Genomic DNA, 18,183 nt, shown 5'->3' with positions numbered 1-18,183 from the left:
GTAATAGTTTTGCAAAACTACTACACCCAGGAAGTGTTTTACCTTGTTTTTGCCCTTCCTATTCTCTTCCACATCCCACAGTAGGAGTGAACAACAGGGTGGGAACATACTTACCAGCCAGGGCCAGTCCACCACAGGATGCAAGAGCTACAACTGCCTTTCCAGTGACCAGAAATGAGATATACTAAGTGCAAAAGTAAAAGCCCCCAAAGGAGGAAGGTGAGGTTATGTCCAGATCATGGTTTCATTCCTACTTTGTCCACAGAGTCTTTACTGGGAGCAGTCAGAAGACATCTTGTGTGACACTGGACCACAAAATATGTCACTATCAGATGTCATCAAGAAGTTAACCTTTGCCTCATTAGGGGAGCAGTCAGTGATACAACAGCAACATAGGCGTAAGAGATGCATAATTTCCACAATGCAAAGCAAATTTTTGGGAGTTTAGAGAAATTCAGCTTCAAAATCTTATTTCCAAAGACACAGTGGACAAGCAAGTCTTCAGGCTAGTTCAGAACAGACCAGCCCAAACAGAAATGAGATGCTGGGCATGTTGACAAGATGATTTACAGCCTAACAAGCAGGTGTTCTTCTCATCTCTAGCTCACCTGGAACAGGATTCTACCCACCACAAAAGCCTTTTTCACTCCTCCTCATCCTTAGAAGGAACCAGACACACACATTAGCTACTGAGACACAACTGCAACCATACAGGAATGTGCAATCAGGGTAAATCTACTCCAACATTTGCAATTTGCCATCTCAGACTCTATATGCAAGAAAAGAGTAAAGTGTGTAGCACATGGAAGAAGTATTTAGTCTTATGAAGTGTAAACCATTCAGAGACACTAGGCTGTCTGATCAATACTGAGAATCACTGAGAGAAAGCTAAAATCCAGCCAGTGGCAGGCATAAAAACTTTAACATCTTGCCCACGTTGGCTTTGTGTCTCACTGCTACTTCTTTTTTAATATGGAAGAAATCAAAACTTCGGAGAAAGATTAATAAACTTCCAAAAATCTAGATGTCAAACAACAAACCAAATAAAGTCCAAGCAAGAGATCATCTTAGGCAACATCAGCCTGAATCTGAACAGCCTGACTAGAACCTGTATGGGAAATGCCAGAAAGTACAATAGAAGAGGCCATATTCACTCAAGCTTACTGAAGTGATGTTCTGCAAATTTTACAACAACTTCCTGAGTATCACAGAGGACTAATCTAGTGTCAGTGCAACAAAAATGCAAAACAAGGAATGCAAAAGCTTGGGGAGCTTCAACAAAAGCCTAAATAAAAGAACTAAGCTCTTCTTTTGGCCAAGCTAAAATACTTCATCCACATCAACAGAAAAGCCTTCCCACCACTTCCAGAAGAAGACAGAGTTATGAAGCTACATGATTCTTGTGACATTTTTATTATTATTCTTTTTACTTAGCCAATTAGTGAATTTTCCAGGTGCCTTGAAGAAGCAACATGTTACATATCACCCATGTCTCAATTTCTACAGCTCATCCTGCACCATACAAACCACTTCAATCACTGTGACAGAAAGCCAATGTCAGCAACTCTAAGCAGAACAACTGAAATGAAAAACTCAGAAAATTACCAGCATTGCACACAGGGGAAAACTTGTGTCTTTCACTTATTTTTTCCCCATATCAAAGGCACCTTTGTCACCAGCCTGTATCTGCAAAATGACACTTTCCCATATGGAAAACCCAAGGACTTTAATAGAACAAAAAAAAAAATATCTTTCAGTAAGGAAACCTTCTGTTTCCTTCCATTTTAGCTGTTACTCCTGTGAGACAGTATCCAGTGACACTTAGAATACCCTGTGGCAACAAATGCATTGAAAGAGAAGATGGGCTAATAGCTAAATAAGCCAACAGTTCATACTTGGACCTGACAATGTAACCTCTGACTCCACAAGGAATTTCATCCACACTCTTTGCCCTAAGAGTGTAAGTTCAGACACCACACTGGAGCTGACAGCATGCCTGGCTGGGCTACACCTGTTTCACAGGGACAACAGGCAAGTATTCCAAGACTTTGAACAAATGCCACTTGTGAACATTCATCCCAGAGAAAATCCATGACTGAAAATCTAATCTGAAAGTCTTTCTGTTAGGCAACGGACCCTAGATGTGATTTCCTGTAGAAAGCTGAAAAACAACTTTTAATTTTAGTTTACTTGACATTGCTGTACAGTCATCTACTCGTCTTGCTCTGTTGGCAATATTCTATACAGTTATTCCTCTCCTTAGCACTTCAGAAATTGCCAGAGGATTTAATCCTTGGCTTGTCCATAGTGCTCACTGAGGGCAGCAGGGATTCCTCCTGGGAATACTTGCTATGGCCAGTGGCAGCTGCCTGGGGAAGCAGCAGGCAAGAAAATGAACCATAACTGCATTTCCTCCAAATTTCTGGGCATAGGCCCCCTTTGCTCTCAAAAAGTTCCCTCTTTTCAAGGATCTGATCAAATTGAGGACGTTTCAATAAGATCCTAACAAAATCAGGACAAACAGTTTGTGCATTTCTGCATCTCTCAGAGGAAGGCTCTGTATTTTTAGGTCATGATCCTTGGAACATTAACAGCATGAAATCTCCAAGCATCTGAATGCTTTGAGCCAAAAAAACCCCAGAGCTAAGACCAAGAGGAATGCCACAAAGCAGCATCCATTTTAAGCTGATGCTTTATTTCCAGTCCTAGAAGCCACAGACAAAAAAGCCAAAAAAAAAAAAAAGGTAGACAAAATCCCTTCCCCAAATAAAAGCACACTGTGCATTCCCCTCTTTGCCTTCCCAAAATGGGAGCTTTAGTGCAGTGCTTGTTGTATAAGTGAGCATTTCTTCGAAGTACAAAGCAGAAATAATGACTCTGCCTGTTGCTCACTTTTGCATACAAGCAGATTAAGTGACTCACTGCAGACAGCTGACTTCTGCATGGTGGGATGTTTTGGCACATATGCCATTGGAAAGAAGAAAAGAAAAGAAAAAAAAAAGAAAACAGTCACAGCACCAGTAAATGTTGGAGCAGACCATCTGCACAGATTCACTATAGCTGTATTCTTCAGCCATTTTGTGGCATTTTTATTCTATGTGCATATTCCCAGTTGAGAATGCTTGATGTGGATTTTGACAAAGCTTTATGGCTGGTTCAGTCCTGCTCCCATTGAAGAAAAATCCCAAATCATTTCAGTGGGAGCAAAATTTAGACAATTTGGAAACTGGGGGAAAACCTTTCTCATTTAAGAAATGGTTCAAATTTTCTTTCATGCATGTGAATGTGAAACAGCTTTCATGTTACATGGTTCTTCAGGTGTTTTTATGTGAAAGAACTGGCTGAAGTGTGGACTGGACATGACAAGCACAACTGAAGTAGTCAGTGGGCATTGCCCTTCTGATTTTCCAGAGCAGGAAAACATCCTGACAAATCTGGATGTGTGGTCAGGTAGTAAATCAAGCCTGCCATAGGTATAAGCTAATGACATTTGATAGAGAATCAATCCAGCACCATTTACTCAAAAATAAAACTTATTAAACATATAGTTACAATCGTGAAACACCCCAAACACAACAAGCAAAAACATTTCTCCCTTTTCATTCACCCAGCATCTTGGGGAAGGTTTAGAGTGCAGCACTCCAACATATTTTTTAAATTTTAAATGTTTAGTAGACACTGTGGACTTCAAAAATTAACTAGTTATCTGTGTTGAGTAAAAATGAATAGATAGTTTATGATCCTGGACACGCTCTTTCAAATAAACCAGCACATCATTTGCAGGAGTGCTTACTTAAACATATCCCTACTGATTTTTATCTGTTATTTGGAAACATCCACAGGCCACAAACACTTGTAGACACTATCTGTACTGAACAAATCTTCTAATTACCTGGCAGAGACAAACCCAAGGAAAAGCCACACAGCAGAAACAACTCCACACAACACAGTAATGCAGAGCAGTGCAAAGGTCTCCCACATCCCCATACAGTCATCACACCCATAAAACAATACTGACCCTTCATGGCTCATGCTCATTGCACAAAAATGCTATTTTTGCTTAATTCTAATGGTGTAAAAAAAAACATAACCACACCAAACCAAGCTCTATTATTTTGCATAATATGTATCTATTTTATATATATATATATATATATATATATATATATATATATATATATATATATATATATATAAAATATTTGCAAAATGCCAGTTTCATTTCCTGCAGTAGCCTAGCACACAGATCTGCTTGTGCTACACTTTTGGAGGCCAGGGTTCTCTAAGAGTCTTTACTCTTTACTTCACCAGACAACAGCACGGTGGGGCTCAATAGATTGTCAGTACATCACAAATTAAATTGAGGATTGAGCTTAATAAATGTTTGACTCAACTGGAACAAACTTTACTAAGCTAGTAAAGCTTGCCTGTATGCACTTTAGGTCAGATCATTTCAAATCCACAACTCACATCCTAGTTTAACACATCCTAAGAATATAAAACATTTTAAATTGACCTATTGCCATCAAATATTTACTTTTTAGCAATCCTTCTTTTCCAGAAGAAAAATGGCTTGTTGGAAAGTTTTTCAGCTACCTCTTGAGAGCTGACTGTATCTTGCTCTTCAGGGAGTTGAAATGACTACCACAGAACTGTCAGCTTGCCCAGCTAACGTGTGTGAATTCAACATTCACTGGAAATAGGAGCAGGTATCAGTAGCTCTGTCTGGATTTAGTTTGGGGCTGTGGTGATGCTCACTACAGAAGGAGCAGTGCTGCTATCTGATATTCCTGCCCTGGGGCTGCTTGTTGCAACCCCAGAGCACAGTGGTGGAAAAGTTCATGTGATTGTTTGCCATCTGCTCAGTGCAAAGTCAGCTGGCTTCATTTAAAGAGCCCTTATTGTCAGCCAGAGGCAAATGCTCCCTGGCTGTCTCTGCAGGGCTGTGCCAAAGCTGCTCATGTCAGGCTTGTAACCAGCCTGCAGTTACGTTTTTGACCTTCCCTTGAGCCAAGGCTGACAAAGATAAAAACTAAACTCTCCTGGATGAGCCTATCCAAAAGCAGAATGCAGTTCTGAGCTACCTGGCTTGAGGCAGAATTCTAGCCCACCATTCCCAAACAACACAGGGCCTGCAGAATTTTTAAACATCCAGACACCTGAACAGGTAAATACCATAGTGAGAAATCCAATGAGCTGCTACTACAACTTCAATTGCTAGATCACTGTAGTTGAGGAGGTTTTCTTCTCAACAGATGTTGCTTAATTACCAGTGTGTTATCATGCTGTAAAGCAATTCATTCATGCTTATTTAAGAAGCTCTGTCAAATACATACCATAAAACAAAATTAAAGGCAGCTGAAGTCAGAACCAGTTTGGTATTAGCACAAGTCTAATTTTGCTAAGTGGCTGTTGCACATCTAATTACAAAAATCAATAGAAAAACTGGCAGGCACTATAAAAGAACAGCTGCTCAATCCTGCACTCTGTAATGTGATTATTTGTGAAGCATTCAAAAGGCATAGATCTAATCCAGGGTCACCTGGCTAAAACAGCCGTATTAGATCTTAAAACCTATCAGTCAGTGGAACGACCATTGTTGCAGAAAAGGAAACCAACTTCACATTGCAAACTGTGCCTGGTGAGGATCCTTTTGTCTTGTGGAATTACTGGCATATAATTCCTTAATTTTGTGTTGCTTCTATACTGTATATTTGCACCAGTATTTCTGCCACGGTATAAAAGTAGTTTTACCCTACCACACTGTCACTTCTCTACCACCTCTGTGTCACAGGTTGTCAGTACAAAAAAATAGCCAAGTGGGTCATGAGTTTCTCCCTCCATGAGCCTCAGCAATGGAGCTGGGTATGGAATTGGTTTTCATGTCCTCTAACTTTTTTTTAATCACATCAGGACATTTTTACTCAAAACCTCTGACAGAACTATAATCTTCATAAAAGAATAATTCCAGATGTTTCATTCAGACATTTCTGGTATCTTATATTTTAATTTACAGACACTAAAATTACAGTGAAATTAGAACAGCCAAAAAACTAAGCTTAGAAAATGTAACCTTTGATCATATGCCCTTTTCCCCCCATTTTCTCCTGGGAAAACTTGTCAAATTCACTTACCTCACAAAAACTCAAGTTTTTGAAAAACTTTCTTGCTAGGAGAAATACATTTCGTGTACAAACTCTACCCAGTTCTACTTATCATGTAAACCAGGAATCAAGACTGAAAACAATCAGCCTGAAAACTAAACCACATGAGAACCCACTAACAGGTAATTCTCTGACTTCAGACTTTTCACCAGTAACAGTAAAGCAAGAATATATAAATTCCTGAGCTTGTTACAGCTCTGCCATTGTTTAAGAACTTCCTGCACTTGGCAACTTACCTTTGTTGGATTTTGGTAGTTCACATGAGCCGCTTCCAATCTTTCGCTTTTTCCTCGAGACAGCTGAATTTTTCCTGTCAAAGGTAATAGGACTGTATTGAGGGAGGCTGTTGAATTTCTTTGCAAATTCTTCTTCCAATTTTGCTATGCTAAATGGGAAACAAAACCATTCAAATTAAACGTAACTCTTTCTGGAGAAAAAAATATATTGTTTAAGATTATGTGTGTAAACACATACACCCTTCTACACAGAGAGGGGAAAATCAGGTAAGTACACACACTGTAAATATCAAACCAGTATATACTAATCCAACTTTGGAATGAGAATGCACATTTCTGCTTCTGCATTTGTAACAGTGCAAATTGATTACTGTAGTAGCATATGTTAAAACTAGGAAAAAAATAATCAATGTCATACTGGTGACATTTAGCTCCCTTTGCTGCACAGATTTGTACAAGAGATTTGTGTGTTCTGTGAGGGGAATGAACAAAGACAGTAAAAACAATAAATAAACCAATAAAATAACTTCACATAGAAGTTCTTACACCAGAATGAAAACAGCATTTCAAACCAGAAGAAGAATGTCAAACTAATCAATCCTCTGTGGCTATTCTGAAACATGAAGCTTTGGGGTGGGAATTAGTTTTGCATTTGTTCTGGGTGATTAGATTTTCTCCTCTTGTATTTCATTTGCTGTGAAATGAAAAATGTAACTAGTTTATGCTTTCATGAAAGCAAACATGCCTCATACTGCAGCTTAACCTGAATGACTGTCAGCGGATTAACTACAACTCAAGAAATCCACAGACAAGGTATGATTGTTCCTAATAAGAAGAAAACAAAGCACTCAAAAGAGGATAGCACAGCATTTCCAGCTGTAATGACTACACTGGCTTGCATAAGCACTCTGCTCCTGCAAATTTTTGCATCCAGGCAGAAGTAGAAATTGCGTTTTAGTTAAAGGCAAGCACACAGTTAGGCAGGTTATAAATAGCACTGTCAATGATAGCGGAACAATGACATATTTCACTTGTTTTTAATTCTCCTTTCTATGAAAAACCTCGACTTGACAGAAGTTGGCATGACTGTTGGAAGGATGGCCCTTATACACTTGGAAGTATCACAAGAAACACAGTACTTCTCTATACTTTCTGAAGCAGCACTTCAAACAAATTGCATTTTGAAAGCATTGTTACACAGAAGGATACATAATTTTTTTCTCCTTAATTATTACTTGTCTCAGGAAGCAATTTACTACCTTAAAATACAGCCTTGGCTCTTTGCAGACCAGGTGCACGCTGAGATTTGTTGGTTTGCGCACACATTTTATTTTGGTTTTCAATCACAAAGGTCTCTGACATCAGTAGTGCTTGGTACTGCTCCCTTTTTCTCTTCCACACAGATGCTCCCTGACAATCACAAAACCATTTTCTGCTCTGACTCAGCTCCTCTCCCACCTGCCTCACCTCCTGCCCGGAGGGCATGCGAGGGGCTGCAGCTCTAATTGGGAAGGCCAAACCTCATTTGACAGCAGGTGAGATGAGCTGCCTTCCTGGCTAGGAATTTATAACTTGTGTGCTGCTATCTCTGTGTCAGTGATTAATTATTTAAATAAATAAAAAATCATTCACACTGTTGTGAATTTTAAGAGCCTGGTGTAGCTGAGCTGAGGTGTTCATGGTGCACAGCCTAGTCCTGCCAGGAGATACGTGCAGGTAGAGCCCTGCTTAGCAAAGGAGTGGGCATGGGGAAAGCACATCTGACCTGGAATATCAGGGAAATGCTGATGGGGAAGGTAAGAGCACACAGGGAAAATGATGAAAACGATGCCGTTCTGTAGGGGTGAACACCCTTCCACCAACACATGTACAAAATGAGGCTGAAATGTGATGCTGAAGGGAGCAGAGGGAGTTAAGTAGAGATAAAACCAGCTCTTCAAGTAGCCAGAAGATCAGGTCATGAAATGGAATATGGGATACCTTCTCCAGCACTTATGCTTCACACATTTGTAATTCTGCCTTTACGGAGTTCACTAAATAATATTCTTTAGTGAGGCAACTGAAGAAAGATGAAAGATTGGAAAATATGTGTTTTCTCATTCAGCCAGCTCAATGAGGGTAGCATTGAATGAATGATTTAGGCAATTTTCCTAGGTACCCGTTGAATAAATAATTTACAACAACTTTCTTTTATGCTGTAAGATGTGATCAGTTTTCCCACCAGTATGTGGGAAAATTTTTCAATCTTTCAACTTAAAGTATTTCCAAAACTTATACAAAGCTCTAAAAATACAGTGCTCCACTTTTTCTTAACTATTTTTTCTTAACTATTCCAATAAACAATATTTGGGGATTCCCACTGATTTAATATGTTTGCTGAGAGTGAGCTGCAATTAGATGTCACATAAACTAGGTTGTGAAAAGGGTACTGCAAACCTGCAAAACCAAACATATTATAATTTTAAGCATGAAATATGGAAAAACTCCCCCTTTTAAATACATTTTCCCATCTGCAAGAATTTGCAAGTATGAATGACTACCCAGATTTAACTACTGTGCCTACAGCTAAATAAACCTGTAATATTCTGACAAAAATTACTACTTGTATATTAGAAAAGTAATTCTGTGGATTCTTGCTATATTTTAATGTATCTATGCTCATTAATTATTTTTAAGATATATTTAATTTCATAATGGTGGACATAAACAGTTTAAATATCTTTTCTCTACAATAGAAAAATGACATATTTATCATCATTATTTGCCAATATAAGAACATTGTTTACTATTCCTCTGTAAGCAATCTCTCTAAGTGGAGAAAGAGATCTATTCTTTCTAGTCTAATCTGGTTTATGATGATTGAACACCTACACAGAACTTTAAATAGTGCTTGCAAAGTACTCTGAGAACCTAAGTAACCCTCTTCACTACTTTTTGAGCAGGTAAATACTGTGTGGTTTATTTAGCACTGAGCAAATAACACCATTCAAATTCACTTACAGTGGTGTAAACCAGGAAAGATCTCAAAGAAATTACTTTGCTATATAAATGATGGGTATTTAGAGCATGACTCAGTCCCACAGAGTTTTTCATTTTTGGAATTGGGATTATTTGTGTGTTAGATGCAGATAATTTAGCTGCAGTGAGAAGGACTCAAATTATTAGGCTGAGCTAACTAAAACATCAAACAATGTTAAGCCACAACTTACCCAAAAACAAACTCTTCCTTTGGCTTAGTCTTTTTCAGTTTTTTGTTCCCACTTGTCCCACTTGGGGAAAAGGCCCAGATTTCTTCATTCCAGCATCCTTCATGATCTGAGGAGTTACCTTTTCCTGAGCTTCTTTTTCCTGTGATGAAGGCAGAAAATTGTTTCTCATCTTTAGAAAAATGTTCCAAAACAAAGTAGTCTCCGAAGAAACTTGTGTACCCAGTCACAATGGCAATTTATGAAGCCTGACCTTTAAGGCAGTTACAAAACATTTTTCATTTTAAACTGGGCAATGATGATATTGACAACTATTCTGTATGCCCTGTCCTGTCTTTTCCTGGACTATCTTAAAAGGTGGGATCTCTTAAGGTATAAAGAAGAAAAAGATTTAGAGCTGTACAGTAATAAGCTTCCCTAAATTACAAACATTTTTTCTTTCCTAATTGTTCTAATTACACATATAAATCTACCAGTTGGAAAAAATACACTTCCAGACATTTCACTGAAAGCTTCCAGATATTATCTCAAATTTGTCCTTCCACAAGGTAAAGGGTTCTCACTTACTGCCTACAGCAAAACTAACCAAAGCAAAACCAGAATACATTTGCTTTTTGCAGGATTGAGAACTGTGCTCACAACCACAAGAGTTGTTTATATAGAAACAAGGTAATTGTTTGGGGTTACGTACATCACAAGTCCCACACACATCTATCAACAGGCTGACAAATTAAACAACAAAGCCTTTGGTCAAGAAGTTAAAACTCAGATCAAGAAAGATGAAAATAGACCAGTCTTGAGGTAAGCAGGAACACAGATTGCAAGATTTCAAAAGACTTGCCCTGGAACATGGAGTCCAGTCACTCTACCTGTCCCTAGCATCTCAGACACAACATTCCCACTGCACACTGCTCAAACTCCAGCTTCAACATGGATTTTTGCTTTTCCTCCCACTCCAGGCAAGCTTTTGCAGTTCATGCTGTAAACAAAACACTCAAAGCCACCCACCTCTGTCCACATTAGCGCGCAGAGATGTGAGCATGCCCTCTGACACCAGAGTTTTATAAAGAGCACCTTTGCAAGATCTCTCCGATTTCCTGGAGCCACAGGTTTCTATCTTTTTAACACAGTCACTGTCCTCAGTTTTGACCTGTTCTGGTAAGCTTTGGGGTACCACCTCCTCTGTTGGGGTCAGTGGTTCCACTTTCATGTTCTCAGAAGCCTCACACGGCACTTCCTTGCCCGCTTCAATACTAAGGAAATCGGGAGGCTTGGATTCTTTGGTGGTCTCCATTGGTTTCTCCTTTGACGTTTTCTTTTCTTTCGATTTCACTTTTTTCTTTGGTGATTTTGTATCCAACGTGCTTCCCTTCACGTTTGAGACGGGGCGGGTTTTTTTGCGGGGCGTATCCCCGAGTCTCTCAGCACCCCAGTCCCCCTTGGCCACGGCTTCAATTGTGTACATCACACTTTCAATGTCCGACTCGGAGGACTGCCTCTTTTTACAAGATTTTTTAGGGGTGGATTTTTCATTTGTGTGCCGGTCCAGCTTATTTTTTTTCTTTTTCTTCTTTATCTTTTCTGGCTTTAGGCCAAGGATAGTCATATCACTCATGAAAAGCTCTGGAGAACGGCACACGTGATCCTTTGTGTTATCCTTTCTCTCAAAAGGACTGTTTTCCATTGCAAGACTGGTAAAGTCTCTGCATTTTGCAGTTTCTGATTCCTCAGCTTTTGTTTCATCTGGATTTTGCATTTTTTCTATTTCTGATTGTTCTACTTTTCCATTACTGGAGTCTTTTGCTGTTGTTTTCTCCAGTTCTACTTCCATGTCCTCTGACACTTCCCCTTCCTCATCTTCCAGTGCTTCCACTTTTGTTTTCCCAGGTTCTTTCACTTTTACTCCTTCTGAAGCAAGGCACATCTAAAATAAGTTTAAAAACAGTCCCATGAAACAGACATCAAGTGCTAACATTACTTACATATACTAACAGAAGCATTTACCAGGGAATCTTTCTGGCATTTTAGTTTAGGAAAGCAAACTTGCTCCAGAAGCAGGCTGAAGACATGCTGAAACTGATGCAGTGGGATGAGGACTAAGTGCTAGAATAAGGCTGGTAAGGTTCATTGCTCTAAGAGAAAAAGACTCCAACTGATCTCAGTGGTGTTTCCTTTAAGGCTCTTTATATCATCTGGAAACCCACTGCTAGATAGATTTTCAGAATATCTGAAATGCAACAGAACAGATTATCTCTGACTATGCCACAGACAGTCTACTTGGAATCTCACATCCGTTCCCACCTTAACTTTCACATGTCCCAAATACAATTCCTTTCTGTTTTCCAAATGGCCTTGAAGGAGGGAGGGAAAAAATGTTTACTTAATCTCCCTAACTGAGATTATTTTATTTTACTTGAATGCAAGAAATAATTTGAAAGGTAGTAAAAAAGGCCTCCCAAATCTTTCTTCTCATGTCACAGATTTATTTTGCAAAGAACTGCAAAGCAGCAATGGTTGCCATGGTTATCTCCTCCTGGAGATAACACTAATGGAAACCAAAATCCTTATACTATCTGGGGAACATCGATATTCAGAAAAAGAGCTGTCAGAAGGTCCTCAACATGTCATGTTCCTGCAGCACTGACTTAGGGAATCCTCTCTGTTTTGGATCACCTGTAAGCTACGTGGACACATCTACAGCAGGTAGTCCTTCCCTTGGGAAGACATGCTTTGTTCTTACTGTTCTCTCTCAAAGCCCCCAAGCTGAATTCCCAGTGCAGTTTGTTTTTAGAACAAATGTCAACCAGTCACCTGGAGCAAAACCAGATGGAAGAGGCTTGCATAGAACCAGGCATCAGAAGGTTCCTGCAGCTCAGCCATGTGGTCAGTATGGCTGGACCTCCTCAAGACACCTGGGCTCTCTTTAGGTGATTTTAGATTTCTCAAATTGGCAACTTTTTTTTCCTTGCAAACTAAAAAACTCTCTCATACCGATTTATGTAAGAACATAACACCAACAATTGGGATGTTTTTGTAGCAGATTTCCAAAATTCTTGCTGCACAAGGTAGAAATGACTGATCTGGTTCAGGACAAGCCAGGCTGAGCACTGTAAAGCACCACAGCTTGGGCAACACACAGGATCTATTGGGAAGCAGATTAGAGTAGGCAAAGGAGAACTCCACACCTGTGCTGACCTGGGTTCCTGGTACAAAGGTACTTCTGTGACTTTTTTACTACACTGCAATGTCAAGCACAGCCTGTGATTTTCAGAAGCTAAAGCTCAATATTTAAGATGGAGCTCACTGGACTGAGAATATTTTGTCAATTCAACATACACCCCATAGCCCCATAGCCAATGAATTTTTTCCTTTTATACATTTGCTTCTTCTGCAATAACCAGCAGTACAGAGCTATAAATGTGGCTACAAAAAAAAATGGCATCTGTCTTATCAGAAAATAAACTTGTAATTAAACAATCTTCAAGACTGGGAAAGTTTAAAAAAAGTGTTTAGAAACAAAAAAGGCAAAATTTCAATATAGTGCCATTGGTTTAAACTGCTCCCAGAAGGAAGATCTGCTGAGAGTATCATAGCAGAACTTCTAGAGAAGTTACTGACCTGTTAGTTCACCTGAAAAATAAAATAGGCATGAAAAGCAAAAACAAATGAAAGCAGCTGTTTCATGTTTAATGACCATTAACATGAATTTGTAGTGGCAATGCCCAAATTTGATAACACAGTCATCCTGTCCTCTCTCTCAACTATTTGTGTCCCTCAGCTAAACCCTAAAACCTCAAAGCCTAAACTAAGAAACTGAATCAAGTTCAACTGCAACCAAGTCCCTTTGCCACTTTGCAGCTGCATCATACTCTTAGAAACCTCTATTTTGACTTGTGGCATCTGAGCCATAGTAATTTATGGCTCTATAAGCAGCAGAGCAATAACTGTATCACTGTTCTGCCTTGCAGACTTTGGCAATCAATAACTTTATTTCTCCACCCCACTGCACCTGGGGCAATTAGTCACCAGTGGTTTAGTATTACCTCTGCCAGCTGAAATAATGCTGATGTTCCACACTGTTTCGTCAAATCAGAAGGCCCTGAATGGGATGTACTTGAAGAAATCTATAGAGAAAAAGATCAACACAAATAAAACATTCTTTGATCACTACCAGTTCTTTTATGTTTATGACACAGCTTTTCAACAGATTGTTTCCCTCTTCCCAAAATTCATTCGTAAGATTATATACTAAAAGGAAGTGTAGACCTGTGCGTGCTGGTTATTGAATAAAAGCCCACTCCAACACTGCTCTGGTGGATAATGCCACTGTATCCTAAATAATACTTGCAGATTTGGGGTTTTTCTTGTCAGGACTCCCTTTGAGGAACAGGATGAACTGAAACACATGTTCTCTCACACAGGAACAGACTCCAGCTTTAAGCAACAATCTACACCAGCATGCAATCCAGCTGGTGGTGTTTTTAAAGGCTTAGCAAGACACTGGATTCCAAAATTTTTAATTCTTTCATTTCATTATCATAGGTTAAAGAGGCTATTTCTTTCAGGTTATGGTATTGCCTTTTAGTGTTAGGACTCATATAAAAGAGATGCTCTGAACCCAAAGTTAAACAGAAGCCCTCAAGCCTTTGGTAATCTTTAGTACTCCTCAGAATAAAAGGAGGTTGTCATGCAAGCATGTAGCTGATTATCCTCCAGAATCTTTTTCCTGTATCATGGAATGATCTTCAATACTTTAGAGTGTTCGGTACCAGTTTTGAGCTAGGTGCAAGGAAATGATCTTCTAAACAAATTTAAAGTATCAGTATCAGGACTGGCAATTAGTATAAAAAAAAAGTTATTTTTTTAACAACATATCCATCATTATCTCTGACCAGGCTTGTGGGTTTCTTATCTTTAGGCTGTGTAAGAAAGTGAAATTATAAGGGACTGAGGAACCAAAGTATTTACACTCTTTTGTCTCTCCCTGTCCCCACAAACTCACTTTTCATTGTTCTCAGTCAACATATAGTCAGTCGCAGAATTTGGCCTGTCACTGCCATAAAGGAAATAAAAACCAACACTGTCTCTACATCTCCTGGAAGGTGCAGCTCTTCACAGCACTTCCCAAGCTCTGACCATCACATGCTGCTGACAGCCAGGTGCTGCTGGTGGTGTGACGTGGCCCCTCGTGCCTCTGCACTGAAGGCTGAAGACAGAGCAAGGGACTCTGCAGAGCTGAACAGCAACAGCCTCCCAGGCTTCACAATGCAGAGTGGCTCCAACCATTTTTAGAAACTTAGAGATGCTCAGAAGATTTTAGAAAGTAATTAAACCCCCTTCTCCATTTTATTTTAATCACCATGTGTGAAATATTGTGAAGTATCAAAAAGGAAGGGATAGGGAAGAGGGGGGAAAAAAGAAGATAAAATTGTTTAATCTACATAGCAAAGAGATGAAGGAGCACCAGAGCAGTGTGGTATGCTGAAGACAGGCTCCTATACACCAGACACTTGCCATGCCAACAGCATGGAAACAGGAGTCCAGTCCCTCCAGTGCACAGCATCTGCAGTTTGGAGTTACAGCAGCACAGCACAGCTGTCTGCCAAATCCACTTGCAAACTGAGACACCCTCGAGGTGATTATGAACATGGCTCATTTGGGATGCCCCACACCAGGGAGTGAACTGCTATCTGAAAACTTAAGCTGAATCTCTCACATATAATTTATTTAACTATGATCCAACATTAGAGATCTCCAAAACTGGAGAAAAAAAGAAGGAAAAAATCAATAGCGCTGATGTTCTAGAAGAGCTAGAGACAGGGAGGATGTGCCTAGCACATCTGCTGTGTTTGTCCCCATCTGAATCAGAGCCTTTAACGTCCATTTTGTGTATTAAATTAGGCTTGCAGGAATCCATCTGAGCAATCACTGAGAGCTCACAGAAACCTGTCGAGCACACAACGTCACGCTGCCAGACTTAGCTTCACTTTTTCTGCCACCTGCAGTACAAACTGTGCACTCCTGTGGACAAGCATCTGTCCTTCTACTAAATTAGGGCTTCACAAGCTTCACATCACAACTTCTAATGGTGACTTCTAAAAATCAGGCTGCACATGGCAATAAGCCTTACTTCAGAACAGCACCACTCAGCCTTCTGCTGTCCTGTTAGAGGCCATGGTAGAAACTTCTGGTGTCCCTAAATAAATACTGCCAGCCCTCCTGCTGTCCCAGAGCTGCAACAGCCAAATCCCCTTATGGATGACTGATCACAGTTAGGTGTAATCACCCTTGCCCAGGCACTGCTGGCAGCAGAGCACATAGCCACAAACTCTGCTACTGCCTGTACAGTAAGGCAGATTTTCTTCCACTCATATAAGCTCCTATAAAGCCACAGTCTTGCAAGACTATCCATAGAGCAAGACAGGAAATACTTTCATTTCAGTGCTTACAACCTCTGCCTTTTTCCTGAGAGGGACTGATCTCACCAGCATGAATATAAGGCTGGCTGCAACTGGACAGGATCCAGAGAACCATTTTCCTTACTGAAATAGGATGTGAATTTGAAATAATAAATTAAAAACAGCACAACAAAAACCAACAAAAAAAGGGTACAAGTAATGTGCTAGCATACTCCTTTACTTGTCTTGGAATACAGCAAGTATCTTCATCTTTCAATCATCACAAAGAATAGCATCTGGACATCAAACCTCAGAGATTTTTCAGTGAATCATCCATGTCAAAGCGAAGACCTCTACAAGGTTATATTTAAGACTCACAGAGAATTTCTAGGACTTTGAGGAAACCTGACCCAGAATTCTTGATTACTGCTGACAGCTGTCCATTTCAGAATTTAATACACCGCATCAACTTCCAACTCTTCATACAGATTCCTGATGACCTCAAAGTCTACTTTTCTTTTCCTATTCTCAGTCCCTGGTTAAGCAATGTCATCATTATAACTAAAGCTTTATTTTTTTAATCCTGGTATCCAGCTGCTCATTAAGACTACTATTATCTCCAATCTTTGCTGCTCTCCTGAGAGTTGTTTTTATTACCGTTATAAAACTAACTTTCCTAAAAAGAAGTGTAACTTTCTGTGCTGTCTCTAAGAAAATAAGCACATTCACAAGTGTCTAAAAGACTAGGTCCCTGGGTCCATAGCCACTGCCTACTTCTCCTGGTATGTCGTTATTTACTAATCTGTGTTTCTGGAAACATCAAATTTTATGCTAGAGCAAACCTTAAACAATCCATATTTTTTTTTGTAGAAAAGTTATACACATCATCCTCTTCTGACACTACTGGGGATAACTTTACCTCTGCCAACTGGAAGAGTGCCGACTTCCCACAGTGCTTTACTGGCTCAGGACTTGGCAACTGGGAAGTATTTGATGAGATCTAGGTTACAAATGAACAGAGGAGAAAATATTTCAGTGGCACACAGGAAAAGAGAGAAAGGGAGGGGAAAAGAGAATGGAAAATAAGAGATTAGTCAAACCAGTTAATTTTAGTTCTTTCTGGCAAAAGACCCTACTTCAGACAGGCAACCCCACCCAAGAAACACTTAACAGGTATGTAGAAAACAGGAGAATACAAGCAAATACCACATTCCTTCCTTAGATTATGCTCATGGATACTCGATGTTTGTACTGTCCACAGCTAATATTCTGTCCTGCTCTGTGTTTTATGTCTGTTTTATGTGACCAAGTGAACAAATCATACCTGTTGCTTAAAAATATGCACTATTAGCTGTTAAGGTTAAATAAAACTCTCCCAGAAGATCTGGGCAGTATATCCCATTACTTAGACATAGAAGAGGACCATCTGTCCTCATGGGCAGCTCTTGTTTCACTTTCTTTAGTTATGAAGAAGTAAGACCTATGTCTGGAGATCAAATCTAGCCTTCCAAAGAGTTGTTGGTGTGCCAGCACCTCTGGTAAGTAAATAACTACCAGTACCACTTTAGGGAGTTGCTTTTACAACCAAATTTTTTCAGACCCGCTTTCCAGTACCAGCATGATGAATTCAGAAATGCAAGAATTTTCTGATATGAGATCTTTTTTGGCATGGCATTGCATGGTAGTATTTAGCTTAGAAGCCTTTAGAAGCCTTGGGACAAAATCATCCCTTCCAATTCAAACCATTCTATGGTTCTGTGATCTTCCAGATGCAAAAATTATCATGTTTGCCTTTCTCCTTGTAATTAATTATTTCTTTTGAACTAGGGTATTTGAAGAATTTATTTTCCAATTACCTGTCAAAGAATTTATTATTATACTCCCCACTGTATCCTCCTCCACCAAAATCCAGGACATCCATTTCACTTAAAGCTATTTAAAGACAGTGAATAATACTCAAATTGCACTAATAGTAATTTTTTATATTAAACCAAAATATTTTAACATCCTAGTTTTGCTACAGGACAGTTCAGTGAACGTGCTCAGGACCCACTTGATTAAGTGATCTTGTACACTGCACTTCAACTTTTTATCTTTCTATTTTAACAAATGCTCATCTCAATGATTTTTTTTCTTCTGCATAACATGAATGTCAGAAAAAGGACAGAACAACACCCAC

At 39.4% G+C, this 18,183-nt stretch overlaps 1 protein-coding gene across 29 annotated transcripts in view; it reads right to left on the bottom strand.

The window, feature by feature from the left end:
• BBX (BBX high mobility group box domain containing) overlaps positions 1-18,183 on the bottom strand; it is a 152,095-nt gene that overhangs the window by 30,011 nt on the left and 103,901 nt on the right. For 15 of the 29 annotated variants that reach the window (XM_085589187.1, XM_085589329.1, XM_085589311.1 and 12 more), the window contains 5 exons: positions 16,924-17,004; positions 13,650-13,730; positions 10,615-11,530; positions 9,610-9,748; positions 6,401-6,549 (listed from right to left, as the gene is read on the bottom strand). In XM_085589187.1, the coding sequence (XP_085445313.1) occupies positions 6,401-6,549; positions 9,610-9,748; positions 10,615-11,530; positions 13,650-13,730; positions 16,924-17,004 (1,366 nt within the window). The remainder of the gene's footprint in view (positions 1-6,400; positions 6,550-9,609; positions 9,749-10,614; positions 11,531-13,649; positions 13,731-16,923; positions 17,005-18,183) is intronic. The other 14 variants (XM_085589243.1, XM_085589300.1, XM_085589274.1 and 11 more) reach the window with 2 other exon arrangements.

Source organism: Lonchura striata, chromosome 1 (assembly GCF_050655825.1).
Source record: "Lonchura striata isolate lonStrDom1 chromosome 1, ASM5065582v1, whole genome shotgun sequence".
NCBI classification, from domain to species: domain Eukaryota; kingdom Metazoa; phylum Chordata; class Aves; order Passeriformes; family Estrildidae; genus Lonchura; species Lonchura striata.
This window is presented reverse-complemented; position numbering and strand designations above follow the sequence as displayed.